Source organism: Coenobita brevimanus, chromosome 57, assembly GCF_032717465.1.
Source record: "Coenobita brevimanus isolate Jiangsu-jjx chromosome 57, ASM3271746v2, whole genome shotgun sequence".
Classification (NCBI taxonomy): Eukaryota; Metazoa; Arthropoda; class Malacostraca; order Decapoda; family Coenobitidae; genus Coenobita; species Coenobita brevimanus.
This window is the reverse complement of record NC_137010.1, coordinates 2044983-2063910: the sequence shown is the minus strand read 5'-3', so window position 1 is coordinate 2063910 and position 18928 is coordinate 2044983. Positions and strand designations below refer to the sequence as shown.

Sequence of the window (18928 nt, the reverse complement as noted above, 5' to 3'; positions counted from 1 at the left end):
CAAGGCCCTTCCCCATGGCAAAATGCAGAGAAATACCATATGAGGTGGTTTGGCTCGTGGATAGACATCACAGTTGTTTAGCTCCACCCAGGGTAGACGGCACCACCACATGTAGGCTTCTTTGTAAAGGAGCTAAGACAGTCTCCATTAACCCCCTCAGTGATGGTGGAGTGGGTAGGGTGGGAAATGGGGGTCATGTTCTCGTCAATTTAGGAGGATTTTTTAGCACATTTGCCTTAGCATTTTTTCTTCTGCATACGGTACATTAATATTGTCTTGCATGAAAAAATACATTGGGAAGCGGAAATTTTTTTCAGTTGGATTTTGCAGGGGTGTGGAGTCGCAGTCAGGAGTTGAGGAGTCAGATACTTTTGGCTGAGTCGGAGTCGGTAAAAGTATCTCCGACTCCGACTCCTTTACGTGATCAATTCTTGTGTAAAGTACTTGGGTGCACTGCTAGGCCACTTGTGTCACTTCCTGGGAAATTCCCACAAATTTGTGGGAGGAATTAGCTTTTGTGGGAGCTCTTGTGGGAGGACATTTCAAGCAAGCAATTTGTGGGATGTTTTTGTGGGAATATTGATTTAACATGAATTTATGATATTATATACACTCATCTTAAATCTCAGGACCAACTTGCCTAGCCCCAGGCTCCTACGCTCCTCATGGAGCAACGTAGGATTGGATGATGAATGGATGGATGTATACACTAATAATACGGATGAAGTAAACTTGAAAATATGTAAGTAATGCAGTATGCCTACTACTATACTGCAGAAGAGGGGGAGGGGGAGGGAGGGCGGAGTCGGAGTTGCAGCCTTAAAATTTCCTGGAGTCTGAGTCGGAATTTTTTATATCTGACTCCACACCCCTGGGATTTTGGAGGTTATGCTGTATTCATTTGATCTTTATGTTTGACTTCTTTGGTACAAGGTGTCTCTCCTTAGGCAAATAAAATTGTCTGGTGGTAGCAGAAATACTAAGCACATTATTGTATTATATGGATTCATGGAGCCTGTTTCTAATCCTTTCACCAAAAGAGATCAATCTTAAGCTGAATAAAGTATTGTAGTCTGGTGTAGCAAAAATTAAAAATGACATTATAGGTGATGAAGGCCAATGCATACAAGCAAGTTGGAGCCTTTATAAACAATACAATATGAACGGTTGTACCAAGCATCTTAATAGAGACTGTTTAGTCCCTCATTAGCGGAATATAAGAATATGGTCGTTGTAGAAGCAATAATTGCAAACCCAGGCACATCTGAATATGAACCCAGTGAACTGCAGGCTGAAACTACCTTTCTCCTGCAGTCCATCATCCTCCTTTTGGGGGACAGGGAGGGAATTAAGGGATGTTTGTATGACCAGGCAGCAGAACCACCTGGCCATATCGATTCCATCATGTGCAGGTGTCCCTCTCAAGCACCCTTATGGTGGTAACAAAAAAAAAAAAAAGATTGTGCTGAAAGGGGTTCTCAGGAAGTAGCAAGTCATAAAAAATAATGGTAAAAATAACAACAGTAATAATAATAATGGCGATGATGATGATGATGATAAACTCTTAATCAGATGGAGAGAGAGCTAATTCTCACTATCACCCAACAGTGACTTGTCATGTACCGCCCTACACCGAGTTCCTGGTGCACGGTTTCTTCAATATGATAGGTCAGTTAGCTCTCGTCTGCGTCATCTACCCTTGGTTCTGTATCCCGATTGTCATCATCCTAAGTAAGTACAGTATATGTTTGTTGGTGTGCTGTTGGTCCTTTAATTAACATATAATAGACCCTTAAAATAATATACTAATTGGGAGGAAGCCAGGTTCATTGAAGCTGAAATTTCATTGAATCTGAGGATAACCCCCTCAGATGGGAATTCAAGCAAATATATGAAAATAAATGAGTACAATATTGCATTCTGGTAATAAAAATGAAAACTGCACCCATTTTTACACTAACTTGGCCCATAATTTTGCCCTTTTGCAGCTTATTTCACATCCTTGTCATAGCACTGCTTCATGACTAGTACAGTATTGTATTACTATACTCTTTTATTACAACCGAGCATCAACGATGGAGAGAGGGCAGTTTCAGACCAGGTTGGAGTAAAGAGGGTAGGAAACAGATGTATTGTACATCATTTAATGACCATTGTTCATTATAGCTGATGATAGTTCAGTGGGCTCTGAGGCATTCTTTAAATCCTAAATCCATTGTATTGAAGTTCATTATAGCAAGGGTTTACTGTTAGGACCAGGGTGGAAAAATGAAATGTACAAAATATACTAATTCAAAGTAGCATAATATCATTACTGGATCACATGTAATACACTGTACATTATCAGGTATAATAAAAGCAACTCTCCTCCCCGCCAAGTGTTTTATCCTTTGGTTCTTCAGTTTGGAAGTAAAAAAATAATTATTTTGAAAATACATACATAATGCTTTACTGTGGTTACTGAATCCTCTCTTCTGACTCTGATTTTGCCTTTCCTCCTTCCCTTTCTTTCAATAATTTCTCCATCTTTCCTTATGGACTGGTCTTCTTATTTAACATATTCCATAAACAGTAATACATATCCATTACAGAAAATATAATATCTTAATAATAGCAAGATATCTTTCTCTATTCTACCCTGTCTTGTAATTTCTCCCCCTTCTCTTCTATCATTCTCTGTCCTCCCTAGTCACAGTAACATTCCTTCCTCTCTTTTTGTCTTTCTCCCGCCTGCATTTGTTATCTTCCTCTTTCTCTGTCCTCTTTAATCTCCATGGATTTCTCTTTTTTGTTATTTTCCTCCGATCACTGTTCTCATACCTCTCATCTCACAAAATTTCCTTCATCTCTTTCTTCATCCTCACTGCTTCATCTCTTCATCTGTTCTCCTCACTTATGTAAGATTTCCTGTCTATTGCCATCTCTTCCATCCTTTTCTATCCTTCCCAGTGTCATAAAATTTCCCTTCTCTCTTTGTCCTTCCACCCTCCATCATTTCCTGTAACTCCAGTCTCGTAAAATACCCCTCCTTTCTCAGCTTTTCCTCCATTCATTATTTTCTGTCCCTCCTAGTCTCATAAAATTTCCCTTCCCTCATTATTCTTCCTCTGACCTTTATATTTTGTCCATTCCAATCTTGTAAAATTTCTCCTCTCTTTGTTCTTCCTCACTCATTTAAATTCTGTCTTCTCCAGTCTCATAAGAATTCCCCCTCTCTTGTTTTTCTCCCTTCATCATCTCCTCCCACTTCTCCCCAGTGCTGTTTGTCTTCTGTGATGCATTCATGAAAGCGGGAGTGCATGAACTGAAGCGGATGAACAACACCCTCAGGTCTCCCGTCACACAGAACATCATCTCCTCCGTCACTGGCCTCTCCATCATACGTACATATGACAAGAATCACCTGTTCATTGATAAGTGGGTGGCTGTGGAATAATGGGTCGTTGTCTAAGTGTCTCTGGAGTTTTTGTATACTTCTTCCTTTGTTATACTGTACAGTGTCCTCGCACAGTGAACGAGTTTGTGGGCTGCAGACGAGCTCACTCACTGCGAATTCGTTCACTGTGAACAACATATCTTATGGGAAAATAGCATATGAGTGGCACTGCTCCCTCAAAGTCCACTTTTTGAGCCATGGAGATGCACTAAAGGGCACATTTAAAACACATACTGTACAAATATATATAAAACACAAGGTTATTTTCCTTAACTGGAGAAGATGGCAGTCCTGATTGGCTTGAATACAGGTGGTTCTGAGGCAGGAAGATACACTTAGGGTGTCCCCGCTGCATCACCTTCCACTCCTTCGTTCCCATCACCATCACCTGACTGAACCACTTCCCCCTGTGTCTCTGCCTCATTCACCTCTCCCATAAAACCTTCAAAGTCCAAAGATGACACCACTGACATCACATCATCATCGTCTTCCACAGGAAGTGTAGCAGACGATGTAGAGGAAACTGGCTCCTGTTGTTCTTGAGTTCGGTTGTAGCATGTGATGAGTGTTTTCTTCTGTTGACTTGCATATTATGCCTTTCAATGTAATAATGAAAAGTGGTTTCTACTTCACTGAGCACTTCCTGTGTCCTAAGGTAACTGGTTTCATTTGCCTTGACCTCTTCTCTCAGAATATCCACTGCTGCTAGAATTTTACTGATCTTCAACATTGGCAGAGCTTCGTCCTTCATTGAATTCTCCTCAACAGGTTGCTCAGATCTGACCTTTGTGCAGCATTTACTGGTGGGGGGGTGTCTTTCAGTATGGGAGATGACAGTTATGGCCTACTTTTTCCCCTGATTTCATTCACTCAGGGTTCAACTCGTTCATTATGGTTTTGTGGATCTGATTATCCCCTGCTCGTTCACTAGGCAGATCGCTCACTGTGCGAGGGCACTTATATTTTGAACATTACACTTCCCTGTCCTTTTTTTTGCTATTTTGTAACACGTGATTTATTCTCCACATTGCACTTCCCTATCCTCTTGTTTGTTATTTTGTAACACCTTTTCTTTTATTATTTAATTTTCACATTGCCTCTTGATGCCCTCTTTTGTGTTGATACAAAATAAATGGTATGTTGTTAATAAAATCATATAGATATCATACAAGGTCCTTAACCATCTTCCTTGGAAATTCAGTCTTATCTTATTCTCTCTGATCTCTCTGTATTTCTTCTCCCCAGAATGTACAGATTCATAGACGGGCACTCGGTCTCGCAAGTGGTATTTTTGTTCGCCAGTCGGTGGTTCACGTACCGCATGGATGTGTTGGCAATGGCAGTTACACTCTCCATCACCATTATTTGTGTTTTCACCAAGGGATTGACCAGCACAGCCACTGCAGGACTTGCACTCTCATCAATTAATGTGGTGAGTTTTTTTTTTTTTTTTTTTTTTTTTTTTTTTTTTTTTTTTTTTTTAATGGGGGGGGGTGGGAAAGATGACTTCTGTGGGTGAACACATAATCAGCCTCCCCAGGTATGCTGTACACCTTCCTCGTTTTTCCTCCATCACCTCAACCACTTGTCACCAACAGCATTGTATTGCTGTTACTCTGAGAGTGTCTTGTAATGGCTAGCCTGTACTTCCAGACAGACTGATCTCCTCAAGAAAATTAAGAGAGATATCATTGTGAACATACTCTCTCTCTCTTTTGTTGTGCATGTGGTAAAAAAAAAAAACTAGCTTTGGAAGACCAGAAACTTTTTTTTTTTTTTTTTTTTCCGCTCCACTCTTTCATCCGTAGGCACCCATGTAAAAAAGGCTCGAAATCTCTGTAGACATCATGCAGCCATTAGGGGTGATGACAGGAGGAATCATCTCACTCAGGCCTCATTGCTCACAACATTCACAAAACCCTGATTTAGTCAACAAAGATACCGTTATTAGCAGGCAACGAAAAATTTTCCACGTACATCATATTTCAAATAATCCATTCTTTTCCTCTCATCATCAGCTTCACTCCCATTTTCATAACTCTTGTTTTAAAGTCTTTAATAAACCCATCCACATAAAAAAGTTGAAGAATGCTGGGGAGTATCACATACTTCTTTTGTACTGGAATACTGATACTGAATCACTCACCCAGAAAGCCACCAACCATTTCCTCACTAACATCATAAAAACTCTGTTTACAAGGCCCATTGGAATGTTGTGCTCTAATAACTATTGCTTTTCCAAGACACTGTCATGGCTTTGGATATGCAGTTTCTATATTATTCAGCATTTTTCTATCAACACCATGTATAGATCCAGCACCTTTCATAACCCCTCCAGGCTGAGATGTGGGCACCATCCAGCCCTCTTAAGCCACTATAAGAGGCTGGATGACTCCGATGCTGATGCCTTTCCAGGATACAACACAGCACCCCATACTATTAAGCACATTATGGATGACTGCATTGCACACAATCACCTACGCCAACAACACAACAAACACTCTTTGGGAGCTCTGTGGGAAAGCCCTGTCTCGGCCATGGCCTTCCTAAGGGACTCGGGGCTGTTCGGCCAGACTGCCTAGGGAACAACTACTACTGCTTCCCCTCCAGATCCTATTTGTATATGCTCTTTTAAAACCCCTCCTCATCCATCTGTTTGTTTGTTTGTTTTTTTCCTTACTCAAAACTGCCAAAAGTAATGATCGTACAGTCATCCTAACATTCTTTCTCCACTATCTTCTGTACAGCAAAGATTTGATCCTCACATCCCATACCACTTTTGAAACTGCTCTGCCCATCACTCACCAGACATTCCATTATCTTACTTACCTTCTTTATCACTGTACTTCCTTGCAGCCTTTCCACAACAAACCCATTCCATACCGTCTGCAGGTGTGTATGTCTATCCCTGTTCTGATGACGGTAAAAGCAGAGTTCAGTGCTCGCCTCGCTTCCGCAGAGCGCATCATTGAGTATGCCTATGTGAGTATCATGGAACCTTCTTACTGGGTTAAATCTTTTGTATCCTTTTCTTGTTTATACTTTGCTGACTAAGTCAGAGTTTGTGAATTCCTGTGAATGGTGTGGCTTGAAAATGGGGGAGGAAGAGGGTTGTTGTTGAGGATGAAGGTGACTCTTTTAGTGTGATGTACTGGTAAATGGAGAGAGACTTGAATTGGTGTGTGAGTTTAAATGCCTCAATGCAGCTTTAGAAATGAGAAGGAAAAATGAACAAATTAAGTGGAGACCAGAGTGACTTGGAAAAAGTGGCTGGTGCTGTGAATGCCTTGGTATGAGACAGTGGTTTGAGTGTGGAGACAGAGGATGATTGCATGAAGGTGACTTAAGCCCTTTTTCTCATCGGGTAAGGAGACTTCCTAGTGCCTCTTCCTTAGTGATTAATTTTTGGATATGGCTAGTTAATATTCTTTTGTATGTTATTTGTGCAGGGCTTGGTGATTTTTGAAGGATTTTTATAGCACAAAATATGATAGTAGGAAGTAATAAGCAAAATAAATTGCTTAGGAAAAGGTGTTAGAGCGCTTCCTTAACCGACAGAAATATGGACCTTAGTGCTCACATTAGTAAATAGGCATAAGATTTTGGTTTAGCATGAGTGTGAGAAGTCAAGAGTAAAAGCAGTGGAAATGGTTCATCGAAGAATGTGTGTGGAGCATATAGATTGGATAGGTTAAAGAAGAATTTGATCTGCAAAAGAGGTGAGGTTAAACAGTCTGTTGAGAACAGCATACAAGTGAGTGTGTTTAGGTGGTATAGTCATGTGGAGAGAGAGGATGTAAATATGGTTGTGAAAAGGGTATATGTGAGTGAGATGAAAAGGTGGGAGGAATGGTAGGCCAAAAAATGAATACATGTGGCTAATGAATGTGTGAGATAGCAAGGTGTGGAAGTTAGGGAGACTAGGGAAGTAACCAGGGATCAAGTTGGTTGGTTGATGTATGTACAGAGAAGCACAAGACATGCCTTCAACAACTCATTATTTATTTGATTATCAGGGAGTTAACTCTGCCTTGTAGGTGTATGTGAAGCCTATCTATAAAAATACAAAATAATTTATGCAGTAACTGTGTTTATTATGTAGATAGTTAGGCTTGTGAGGTGGAGCTAGGATTCTGGGTACTTGAATGATCGTATTGCCCTTTGAACTGGTCATGCTGTTAATAGTTCTAATACTTTTACATTGCCTTTTTCCTGTGTCCTGTCTCATCCCATCATTAGCAGGGGAAAAGGGGCCATGATGATGATGATACTTGCCATTTCCAATAAGTTTAACAGTTTGGAAAAGCCTCCTGTAGTGAAAGAACTGAATTTATGTCAGAGTGAATTCCTGTGATGTTCCAGCCTACCAAAGTGGTAAAGTACCCTTCATTATATTCCTGCTACTGTCATATAGTTTTATTTTGTGGAAGAGAGGCTTCCTGTTGTGAAGGAATGAGACATCATTGTTTCTAGCTCATTTACTAAGCAAGGTCTGCCATAAGCTGGTTAAAATTATCTAGATGTAGAAAGAATTTAATGAGAATATCATTATAGTGAAGGAATTTGAAATAATGCTGAGGGAGGTTTGTGACTGTCTTGGAGTTTCAGGGAATTATCTTTCAATTTTAGGATCTGCCAAGTGAAGCCCCAAGAGAGATCCCGTCAACCAACCCGGGGCAGAACTGGCCATCACGTGGTGCCATCGAGCTGAGGGATATTAAGCTGCGTTACCGACCAAACCTGCCACTGGTGCTGCATGGCATCACAGCATCCATCAGGGCCGGCGAGAAGATTGGCATTGTTGGCAGAACTGGTGCAGGTGAGGACCACTGGTGGCTCCCAGATGATACACCTACCATGTCCAACCTTCTTGCCTTTTCTGTTTGCCTCCAACCTCATTCAACTTCTTCCAGCTTCCATCACCTTTTCACCTTTTCAGCCCGCTCACCTTAGCTTCCCTCTCTTCACCTACCTCATCCTTGGGTCAGCATGAACTACTGTGGAGTTTTTGTTGTTGAGCAACTCTGGTCTGTCTGGCTGAGCAGACCCAGCAACTGCAGGCAAGCAACCGCCCCTACAGGGTCATCTCGTGCACTGAGCAGATGTTCCCTTGCTGTGCCACAGTGAAGTGCGGGGAAGACTGTGGAGGTTTGGTTCTTGGATGGGCACCACATTTGCATCTCTCCACGCAGTTGTCAGAGGCACCGTAGTAGGCTCCACATCACCCTGTTATTTGGTTATATGGTTCCTGCCAAGCTATGTAATGGTTTCCTGGTTTACAGGAAACTATTAGGCTTGTCACTCAGTGTAGAGCCATCTGAAGTGGAAAGAATGGTAATAAAAATGAGAGGAAAAATGGGAGAAATAGAAATGGAATGATACAGGTAAAGGAAGAAGTAGGCAGTTCCAGCTACATTAAGTGAGTGGACGATGGTTGCCACCACCTACCACCAAATATTTTTGAGTATTTCATGATAATCCATAAATTAGTTATCTTTGTAAAATTGTGAAGAGATGGGCAGACAAACACCTTTGGTGATGAAGGGAGCAGAGCTTAGGTTAAATGGTTCACATAAATCTCATCTTCAAACCGTCTGGATTGCTGAAATTCCAATAACCAATAAAATATTTTGGCCATGATACTTTTGTTGTGTTGAAGAATCTAAAGACAGAAATCATGTATAAGTTACTGGCATCCTTCATTTAACAAAAGGTATCTGTTCCCCCCCCAAACTGCAGTGTTTAGGTGATTTAGTGTTAACCAAAGACAATATATCATGCGTTTGATGTGGATCCAGTGTCAGAGGTTCCAAGGTTGCCTCTGGGGGTACTGTCATCTAAACCTAAACTAACATACAGTTTTAAAAAGTTTATAATTACCAAAAACACAGTATACTGCCACTGTAACTACTATACTATAGATAGTATACTGTAGATAGTGTAAAATGTGTTGATCCTATAATATTGCAAACACTCACCAAGTCCAGGTAATAGTCCCAGTGGTCATCATTGTCCCCACCAAGGTTGGAGGACAGCTTTTCCTATTGCTGAAATGCCATTCAGGAACTCTTACTCCCTCCATGATCAACAAGTGCACTTTTTGTGACTTTAGAGGTAATAAAATATTAATAGACGTCCAGAATGGTGGATAATGTACATGCATTTATCAAAATGATGGCACACTGATGATTTTAATTAGTGGCCAGACTCTGAGTGGTTCAGCATTTATGATGGAGGTGGTGTCTGCTTCCTTTCCAGGTAGGCAATAGTTGACAAGCACTTGCCCTGACAGAGAGAAACAACCTGTCACCAGAACTTCAGTGTGTATGAACTGGGACTTGTAGCATCTTCCAGTTTCTTTCAATTCACAGAAGATTAATTAACATTGTATGGAATTCTGTTGTTGTGTGGTATATACTGTACAATAGTTATATGAAAATTATTAAAAAACGGTAAATCATGGTAAATTTTCCTCCAAGTCTGCTCACCACTGACTTGGATAATACATTGTTTCTGTGCATGACAGTCATATGTAATGTGCACCTGAGCATTAAGGTATGCATATGGCCTACAAGAAAACACATTTTTTGCATCTTTTGACTTGCGTAAAGATAAATAATGAATATTGTTAACCAGAAATGGGTATTTTAAAAAATGATAATAAAAAATCAACAATGACAAGTTCAGTGTTCAGTAAGGGATACCTGTATAAGGAGAAATTATAAATTTAAGGAGTGTACACACTCTAATTTTCTTATCCCATAGCTAGTTCTGTTCTTCGTCTTGACCTCACTGCCTCCCTTCATCCTTCCTCTTGTCTTCCTTACCTCCCACGTTCTTACATCTCTCCCTCGTATCTTCTTTCCTCCCTCATACAGTGTTCACATCTTCCCTCACACCCTCAAACTCAAATACCAACCCCACAGGCAAGTCATCACTGATCTCGACGTTGCTCCGGCTGTGTGAATTGGATGGTGGGATGGTGGAGGTGGATGATGTTGACATCAGCACCCTCGGACTCCACACCCTGCGCTCGAGCATCTCCGTCATTCCCCAAGACCCTGTGCTATTCCAGGGAACAGTCAGGTGATGCATGTGTGTGTATGTTTGCTTGTGTGTATGTGCATACGTGCTTGTGTGCTTACTGTGCTGATGTACTGTACTGGACTAATTTTTTGGACAACAGTAGCCTAGCTTTGGATCCTTACATCTCAAATTAAGTGCAGTATTATAGGATTGGATGCTACCATATTACTCTGTACTTAATTAATTAATGATCCCCGACTGGGCAATCAGGTATAACTTGGACCCATTTGACAAGCACTCCGATGAGGTTGTTTGGCAGGCACTGGAACGGTCGCACTTGAAGGCCACCATCCAACAAACAGACCACGGGCTGTTGACAAAGGTGGAGGCTGCAGGGGAGAACTATTCCGTTGGGGAACGGCAGTTGATTTGTCTCACTCAGGCACTACTGAAGAAGAGCAAGGTGAGAGGCAGAACAAATAATCAGAAGAGGAGAGGGACTGTAAGTCTATGAGGCTGGGGAGATGTTGGTTAAGAGAGGGAAAAGAAAGGGGAAAAAGAAGGAAATGGAGAGAGAGAGAGGTAGTAATTGGGTGAAATGGAAGAGTAGGGAAGGAAAAAGGACGGGAGAAGGAGAAAGAAAAGCGGAAAGTAGGAAGAGGAGGAGGGACATAAACTAGACTCATATTCAGCAACTGTCAAATGCCTGTATATTCCCTTGGTGGCCATTTCATTTTGTGGCATACCATATTGAACCTTGAAAATCAGTAAACTGGACCTTCACCTTAGCCTGTTATGTAAGTAGCTCAGTTTATCTTAGGTCTGTTGTACTGTATATGTAGTCCTGATACTGAGATCCATCACCCACAGGCTGTGATGCAGTAGTGGGTGTTGGGGGTTTATTTGTGCTTGGATTGGACAAGGAGATTTTGGCAAGTTGACTTTCAACTGATCCATTTTTTGGTCCACTATTTTTGTGATACACCCATGTGTTTTGAGGGATACAGATGGGGTAATCCAAAGGCAACCTAATACTCACAAGCTGTGATGCACAAGGGGATGCTGGGAGGGGGTACTAGAAACTTAAAAACTTATAGGGTTGACCATTACCCTAGACCTATTATAATATGTGCATTAAACAGGAGTATCATTGGTTGCACCAGAATGTTCACAAGCTGTGATTCACATGAAGTGGGAGGGTGGTTGGGGGAGTGCAGATCAGTAGGTTTGGCTATTAGTGTATGGCTGGTGTGTATATGTGTTTGTGTGTGATGTTGCAAAACCACAGGTAGCCTGGCTTCTGAGCTGAAGCAGCCATAAGCAGCATTGCACGGGGCAGACCTGTTCAGTCTGGCAGAACACCACAAATCAGATACCATTCCTCTCTTTACCAGGGAATACAATTATCCCATTGCTACATAGGTTTTCCCACAGCTATAGAAAATCAGTTAATGTCACCAAGATCAGTACTGTACCTGTTCCTCGATTTGGGTAAAATCGAAATGAAAAATTTGAGTGTGAAGTGATGGTAAAGAATAAGTGAAACATAGACAGTCAGGGAGCAAGTGAGCTTGTACTTCATCAGATCTGTTACTTCCAATTCTGCCCATCTCCTTGATAGATCATGATTCTTGATGAGGCAACAGCATCAGTCGACCACGAGACAGACACTCTGATCCAGGCCACCATAAGGGAAGCATTCTCAGCCTCCACCGTGCTCACCATTGCACACCGACTCAACACTGTTGCCACTTATGACAGAATAATGGTCTTGGAGGCTGGCAGGGTGAGGTTGATATTGATGATCACATTGTATTTTTATTAGCCACGATAGCAAAGCTGGTACAGTATTGTTTTCAGTTTGTCTGTATGTTTGTGTGTCTGTTAGCATGATAACTATGCAACCACTCTAGATTTCATCACAAACTTTTACAGGGATGCAGTAGGGAATAAAATTGATCATGAGTTTGAAATTGATGAAATAGGTCAAGGTCTTTGTGTCTGTTACCACGATAAATTCTCCTACAAGATTGAAATTGGTGGAAGTAGGTCAAAGTCTGTGTGTTTGTTACCATGATAATTTCGCAATCGCTTAGGATATTATCACAAAATTTTACAGGTGTGTAGTAGGCATGAAAATATTATATGAGCTAGAAATTGGTGAAAGTAGGTCAAGGTCAAGGTCATATTCCAAGCTATGCTAGATACGTATCAGCTCCCAGCTGGTGTGATTCCCCCCTTGGGGGAGCCTTTGGTTGTTATTATTTTCACCATATGAGAGGCATTCACACCCTTCACTGTTCCTACATTACCCACCACCTCTACACTGTTGCCACTTCCAACCTGTGATATTGGAGGCTGGCAGGATGAGATTGTTGGTACCAGTAGTGTTGTTTCATACTTATTATTGTTACTGTATTGTTGTTGTTATTATTAGTAGTACATGTATTAGTATTATTACTGCTTTTATTATTATTTATTTTATTATTATTAGTATTAATATTACTACTACTATTAATAATAATAATAATAATATTACAGTATTATTATTATTATTATTATTATTATTATTATTATTATTGTTATTATTATTATTGTTATTATTATTATTATTATTATTATTATTATTATTATCCTCTCTCTCTCTCTCTCTCTCTCTGGACCCTACCTCATACCACCTGCTTTAGATATCACTACTTTTGTTTTAAGCATGTTTGCTCTCAAATCTTGGTACCCCATTCCATCTCTCCACTTCTTAAATCTGTCCTTCATTACACTCTTATTCATCACAGTCAGTGCCAAGTCATCAGCATTTACCACCTCCTATGGGAGTTCAGTTCTGAAGTCACATGAAAGAGCTTCAAGCACAAAAACAAACAACAAGGAGCTTATAACTAACTCCTGATGCACACCACTGTTCATGGAAAATTGATCACTTAAACCTCTGTTCATTCTCATCTGAGTGCAAGCACCCTCATATTTTGCAGTAACCACTCTAACCAACCATTTTTCAAACCCAAGCTTTCACATTGCTCACTTCACCACCTCCCTGGGCACTCTATCGGAAGTCCTCTCCAGATCAACAGAAACAAAGTTCACGTCTCTCCTCCTTTCACTATATTTTTCCTGAAGCTGTCAGACAATATGTTCATTGGCAGGTCAAGGAGTTTGCATCACCAGAGGACCTGATGCGAGATGAGTCATCACTGTTCCGAGGGATGATGCAGGCCATGGGTGTGATGACGGTGGAGCAGATGAAGGCAATGGCATAACCACACTTGGGAGTGCAGGCAGTTTTCATTTAACTCTTTCAGCCTGGGGACATATGACCATATTTTACATCGAGTATAGTTGAGAAGGCAAGTAACTGTCATGCAGGAATGTTGTAAAGTGTAGCCAGATCTCATCTTCACACTGATGCATTCTTGAGTTTTAATGTTGTATATTGTGCATCCATATATTACATGATTAGTTGCAAAGACCAAATTACTGTAGCTCTTTCAATACTCAAGTTGAATTGTACTTTCTTTTGTAATGTTTTAGTTATATACTGGCATGAAAATAGCAATACAGTTGGACCCTGTTATACTGTTGGCAGTGCTGGAGAGGGAACCCTTCACTTGGTGACTGATATAACTAGGTGTCTAAACTGCCCAGTTATACACATGTCCTTCATTTTCCACTCTGTCCCCACAAAAGAGGAAGTTGGATTGCAAGAAGGGTGGAGCTTCAGTCAGCAGTCCATACAGATGACCCTGGGGCCAAAACAACAATATACTGTACTCTCCATCACTAGGCCAATATCTGATTCAGATGAGTGACTGGCCAGAATGTTAGACTGTTATAAATATGAGACAGTATGCTGTTGGCCACAAACTGCTATGGACACTTACTGCAGCTATTGTAACATAAAGAACCATTTGCCACAAAACTTGCTGAAGTTAAGCCAAGTATTCCTTTCTGTCCTTTTTGGGTCATCCCCCATCACCTACACTCACCAGCTCCAACCCTCATTCACGCCCTACCCTTCCCACCACCCCAGTCGTGCCATTCACCTGGCACCATCAGTTCTCCCCAGCATTGTAAATCTATTCTTTGTCATTTTCTCCTATTCCTTTCCATTTGAAAACATTTCCCCATCACCATCCTTGTTTGATGGCAGTCTTCATCTCCTCCCTCATGGAAACATTCCTCAGACCCTGACTTTTCTCAAACATTCACCAACTCCACCTCTTTTGGAACATTCTTCAACAGTACTTCTGCCTTGTATATAACACCCACTCTCTCTCACCTTTCAAACCTTCTACAGCCGCTCATTCTAACCCCATCCCAAACAGACAGTATCCTAACCTTTATGTGAATCTCAAGTATGTCCTGGTTGCAAACTAGTTCAATGTCAAGTGTTACAGTTTGATATGTGATAACTGTATATAAAGTTACTGAATACATTACAATTTGTGAGAAATGTATAATAGTAAGGATCTTGTAAGGTAACGTCCAGAGCTGTCTCCCTGTTCATAGAAAGTTTGATAATTTTTGGTGTAGAATGTATATTAAGGTTGGACAGGTACTGGATGCTGTGGTTGTGAAGTTGTAAGACCAGGAAGGCTGTCTGTTCCTCCTTCCCACATTTTAGTGGCGAGAATGGAATGTTTTGTTGCATGAAGTGCATATTATTTTCACTGAAAGTCTTTCCCATATACTGTATTAGCAGATTTAAGAAATGTGGAGAGGACGGAGGGCGAAAGACTGACGAAGAGAGTGTATGTGAGTGAGGTGGAGGGGGGAAGAGGGAGGGGGAGGCCGAGGATGAGATGGAGGGATGGGGTGGAGAGGTATATGAGAGAGGGGGGTGTGAGTTGGGAGCAGGGCAGTGAAATGGTGGGGGACAGGGCGACTTGGAGGCGATTTGTTTGTGGCCACCCCAAACGGGATTGAGGCGTCTGGCAATAGATAGATAGATAGAAGAAATGTGAACTTTATTTCACAAACTAGAGTTGTGCCTCTCTTCATCTTTTCTTTTTTTTTTAGTACAGAAATAATAGATTTTAAGAGTGTGTAGCATTTTGCCAGTACTTATGTAACTAAATTTTAGACTCTTAGTATTTTATTACTATAAGGGTATCCAGTGCAAAATTATGGTCGTCTCACTTGACTAAGACAAGTTTTTAGTAACTTTGCCACCATGTAGAACCACTTGGCATCAGTCACATGGAGATTGCTCTGTTGCATTCACACTGCCACCAGAGAGACATCCCATGATTTGCAGGTGAACACAACACATGGACAGGTGTTAGACATGAATAAGGTGTGTTTATGCGAGTGAATACACACTTCACCAGGTCCTCACGGACTACTCACATCCTTACCTCCCAGTTTTCCATTATGGTTTGTGTGGCCACTACCAGATTGTGCTGATGGTGCCCCAAAAATGGTTTGGGTCAGGCCTTCCACCAGCCTGCTGGTCAAATCAACCTAGCAGTAAACTGAGGAAGGTGGCATCTCTCTGTAGCATGGGACTTTCCCCTGCTTCTCCCAACAGTTACCTGTTGCTCTCACCTTGCCCCTTTCCCATCCACTTTCTGCACCCACCTCTTTCCCTCCAGAGAAGTTTTCTGTTCTTCCCTGTGAGAGTCAGTGCTGACAAAGGTTGCATAGAGGATGACAGTAGTGTATTTTGGAAACCCCCTTGTAAATGGCAGATGCCACAGTAGTGGTAGTCAGTGATGAATGGAGAGATTGGGCTTTAGAGTCCCATAATTAGGACTGTCTCCCCTGCCTTAATCTGAGGAAGGTGGTGATGGTGGGGCATGAAGGATGCACCATTAACAGTGGCGAATGCCATAGGAGTGGCACCAGTTATTAGACAAGCTGATGTTGGGACCAATGAACTCGTGTATGAATATAAAAGGCGTAATAAAGGATTGAAGACTGCTTGTATTTCTTTCCCATCCACCAGACATTTATTAAATATAATGGAATATGACATCATCAGGACATGGCAATGCAATTACTGGACATGACCAATGCTTAGAACAGCAGCAAGATGTCTGCAAAATCATTCTCCACATGTCATTAGGGACAGGCATTTCTTTTAGTTAACGTTAACTCCTAGAGGCCCATACACCAGGTCCTCACCACCCTGACTGACCTCTTTACTGACAGTTATGTTCTTCTGATAATCCCTCCTCTTGGTTTTTTGAGAAAAGCATTACCGTCACACCTCTGGTTGGGTCCTCTTCAGTCATGCTGAACAGACTTGCTTGTTACCTTTATTCTCAGTTGCTGACCAGAAATGTCCTCGCTGGGACCAACGACCTTAGACACGTACAGCTCCACTTCCTTCCTCTTCTCTTTGTAGCGGCATGCTGTATTTATTTCATACAGTACCTAGCCATGTACTGTATAGTGAAAGTTTTTATGACCTGTTCCTAAATTTTGTCAGTATTATAAATAAGGAGATAAATTCTAACTGACTCACAGACCATCTTATGGTTATCCAAGTCTACACCTTATGATAGTGGCATGCCCCTTGCTCCTAAACCAGACCTAGCTTTTCCATATCTTGTGATCCTGAGCGATTGCTTTGTAGGTTGTCAAGATCCTGGTTCCTCCTTAATCAAACTGATATTTCTCCTAATATATTACAAATCTGACACTACATGTGATCCTGAACTCTCATCCTGTAACACAGAGGCTTTTGTACACCAATTTGTGCGAGCACAACAGACAGGATGTGAGTTTGATTTGTCTTGCCTTCCCTGGGTTGAAATGTCCTTCAAGTAGCTGGCCCTAACCAGTGGTGTAGCCAGGTCTTCACAAACAGGGGAACCAAGCCCTTAAGGCCCCTTATCCTGGTAGGCCAATCCTTAATCTAGGGGAGGTGGGGGCCACTGGTACACAAGTGTGCATACATTAAATAAAAAGAAATTTCAAATGCAGGCACCATAGTCCTGACTGACCCAGACCTGCCTATAGGGCTGCTACTGGCCCTTACCTACAGCCTTTCTTCCTTCTTTCACCTAACCAGCATTCCAGGGAAACTAAATGATTTAGGCAAATTACAGTAGCTCTTCAGCTCTCATTCTTCCTCTCTCTCCAGGGATATCACACAATCAGGGTTAAGGAAAGAATATATATAATTACCAAGGTATATGAGGGAGGGGGGGGTGAGTTGGGGGGAAGGGAGTCAAATGGTGGGTGACAGAGTGACTTGGAGGCGTTTTGTCTGCGGCCACCCTTTGTGGGATTAGGGCGTCGGGCTATAGATAGATAGATAGATAGACCAAGGTATTTCAATCATCATTAATGTAACTATGTGTTTACTCCTCTCAACCTTCCTTGTCTGGATGTCACAAATTCCACTGCTTCCCTAGGCCCCTCAAGACCATGGGTGATCCCTTGAGTCAGACCAGATCTGCTGTCAGCAACCATGGTCTGTTCTTGTGCCTTTTGTCAGATGTCCCTGTGGTACTTTCTTGTCTTACCATTTGCATCTACTCCTTAGAATCTCGGCTTGCAGATCATTATCACGATTTTCCATTTTGGTATCTGTTGCAATCCATTTGTGGGGGCATATGATTTCAAAGTTAACCTAACTTATATACTGCACCATATGTTGTAAACAGCATAATTTTTATTCCATGTATCACAAAGGGTAATAAACCCACATTAATAAGTCAGCTTTAGAGTCAGGTGACCATGCATTCTGCTTACCCCACTCTCAATGCAATGATCCCAGAACTATAATAATAGATTTGGAGGTTTTCCTCAATGTCAGGGCGTATAAATACTTCCCATATATTACTTAATATTTTTATATTTACATGTATGTATATCTTTTGGAATTATTAACATATCATCGCCTAGTGATGTTGCCAAACCTGACTAGAACGGTAGCATTCACTTACCCCCTAAACCACAATATTAACTTAGCTGAGTTTATGGGATTCTTAATCCTTCTCCATTCACCCTCTCTAATGCAAGATATGGGATGGGAGTGAAATTCTTACCTCAGTGAATAAGGGAATCTTACACAGTGTCAAACTGATTTCTGCGAACTTTGGTTTGTCGGGAATGGAACAATCCCTACTCTTATAACTGTTGCTCATTGAACCTTTCCACAGATTGTAAAACACTGTTCCTGGGCATGATAGGACCCCACTTCCGGAAGTTCCCCATATAAATGTCTATTTCATTTGTAAGATGAACTTTCTGTAATGTCTGGTTTCTTAATAATAACTTAGATTTATGATCTGGGATTCATAGTTAAAGTTCTAGTTACGGGCTTACTCAGGAGACCTCCATGGCTATAAATTCTGATGTGTAATACTGTGAGTGCTGTCTGCATTTTTATGCCTCCCTTCTCTAAGATTAGTAATAAACCATGTTATTAATACATCCTCTTCATACCCACCCAACTTGCTTTTCAAGGTTTGTTTCTTGTGCCCTTCCCAGAGGACTTAA

At 41.3% G+C, this 18928-nt stretch overlaps 2 protein-coding genes across 2 annotated transcripts in view; both read left to right on the top strand.

Annotated features, from left to right (window-relative positions):
- Positions 1-13734, top strand: part of LOC145402182 (ATP-binding cassette sub-family C member 5-like) — a 53358-nt gene extending 39624 nt beyond the window's left edge. The window contains 9 exon segments of the mRNA XM_080274299.1: positions 1609-1731; positions 3258-3417; positions 4682-4868; positions 6329-6418; positions 8066-8255; positions 10363-10522; positions 10733-10925; positions 12084-12248; positions 13621-13734. Coding sequence (XP_080130425.1) covers positions 1609-1731; positions 3258-3417; positions 4682-4868; positions 6329-6418; positions 8066-8255; positions 10363-10522; positions 10733-10925; positions 12084-12248; positions 13621-13734 — 1382 coding nt within the window.
- Positions 13735-17851: 4117 nt separating this feature from the next.
- The window catches only part of LOC145402181 (ATP-binding cassette sub-family C member 5-like), a 61631-nt gene continuing 60554 nt past the window's right edge, over positions 17852-18928 (top strand). The window contains 1 exon segment of the mRNA XM_080274297.1: positions 17852-17932. Within this exon segment, the coding sequence (XP_080130423.1) occupies positions 17852-17932 (81 nt within the window).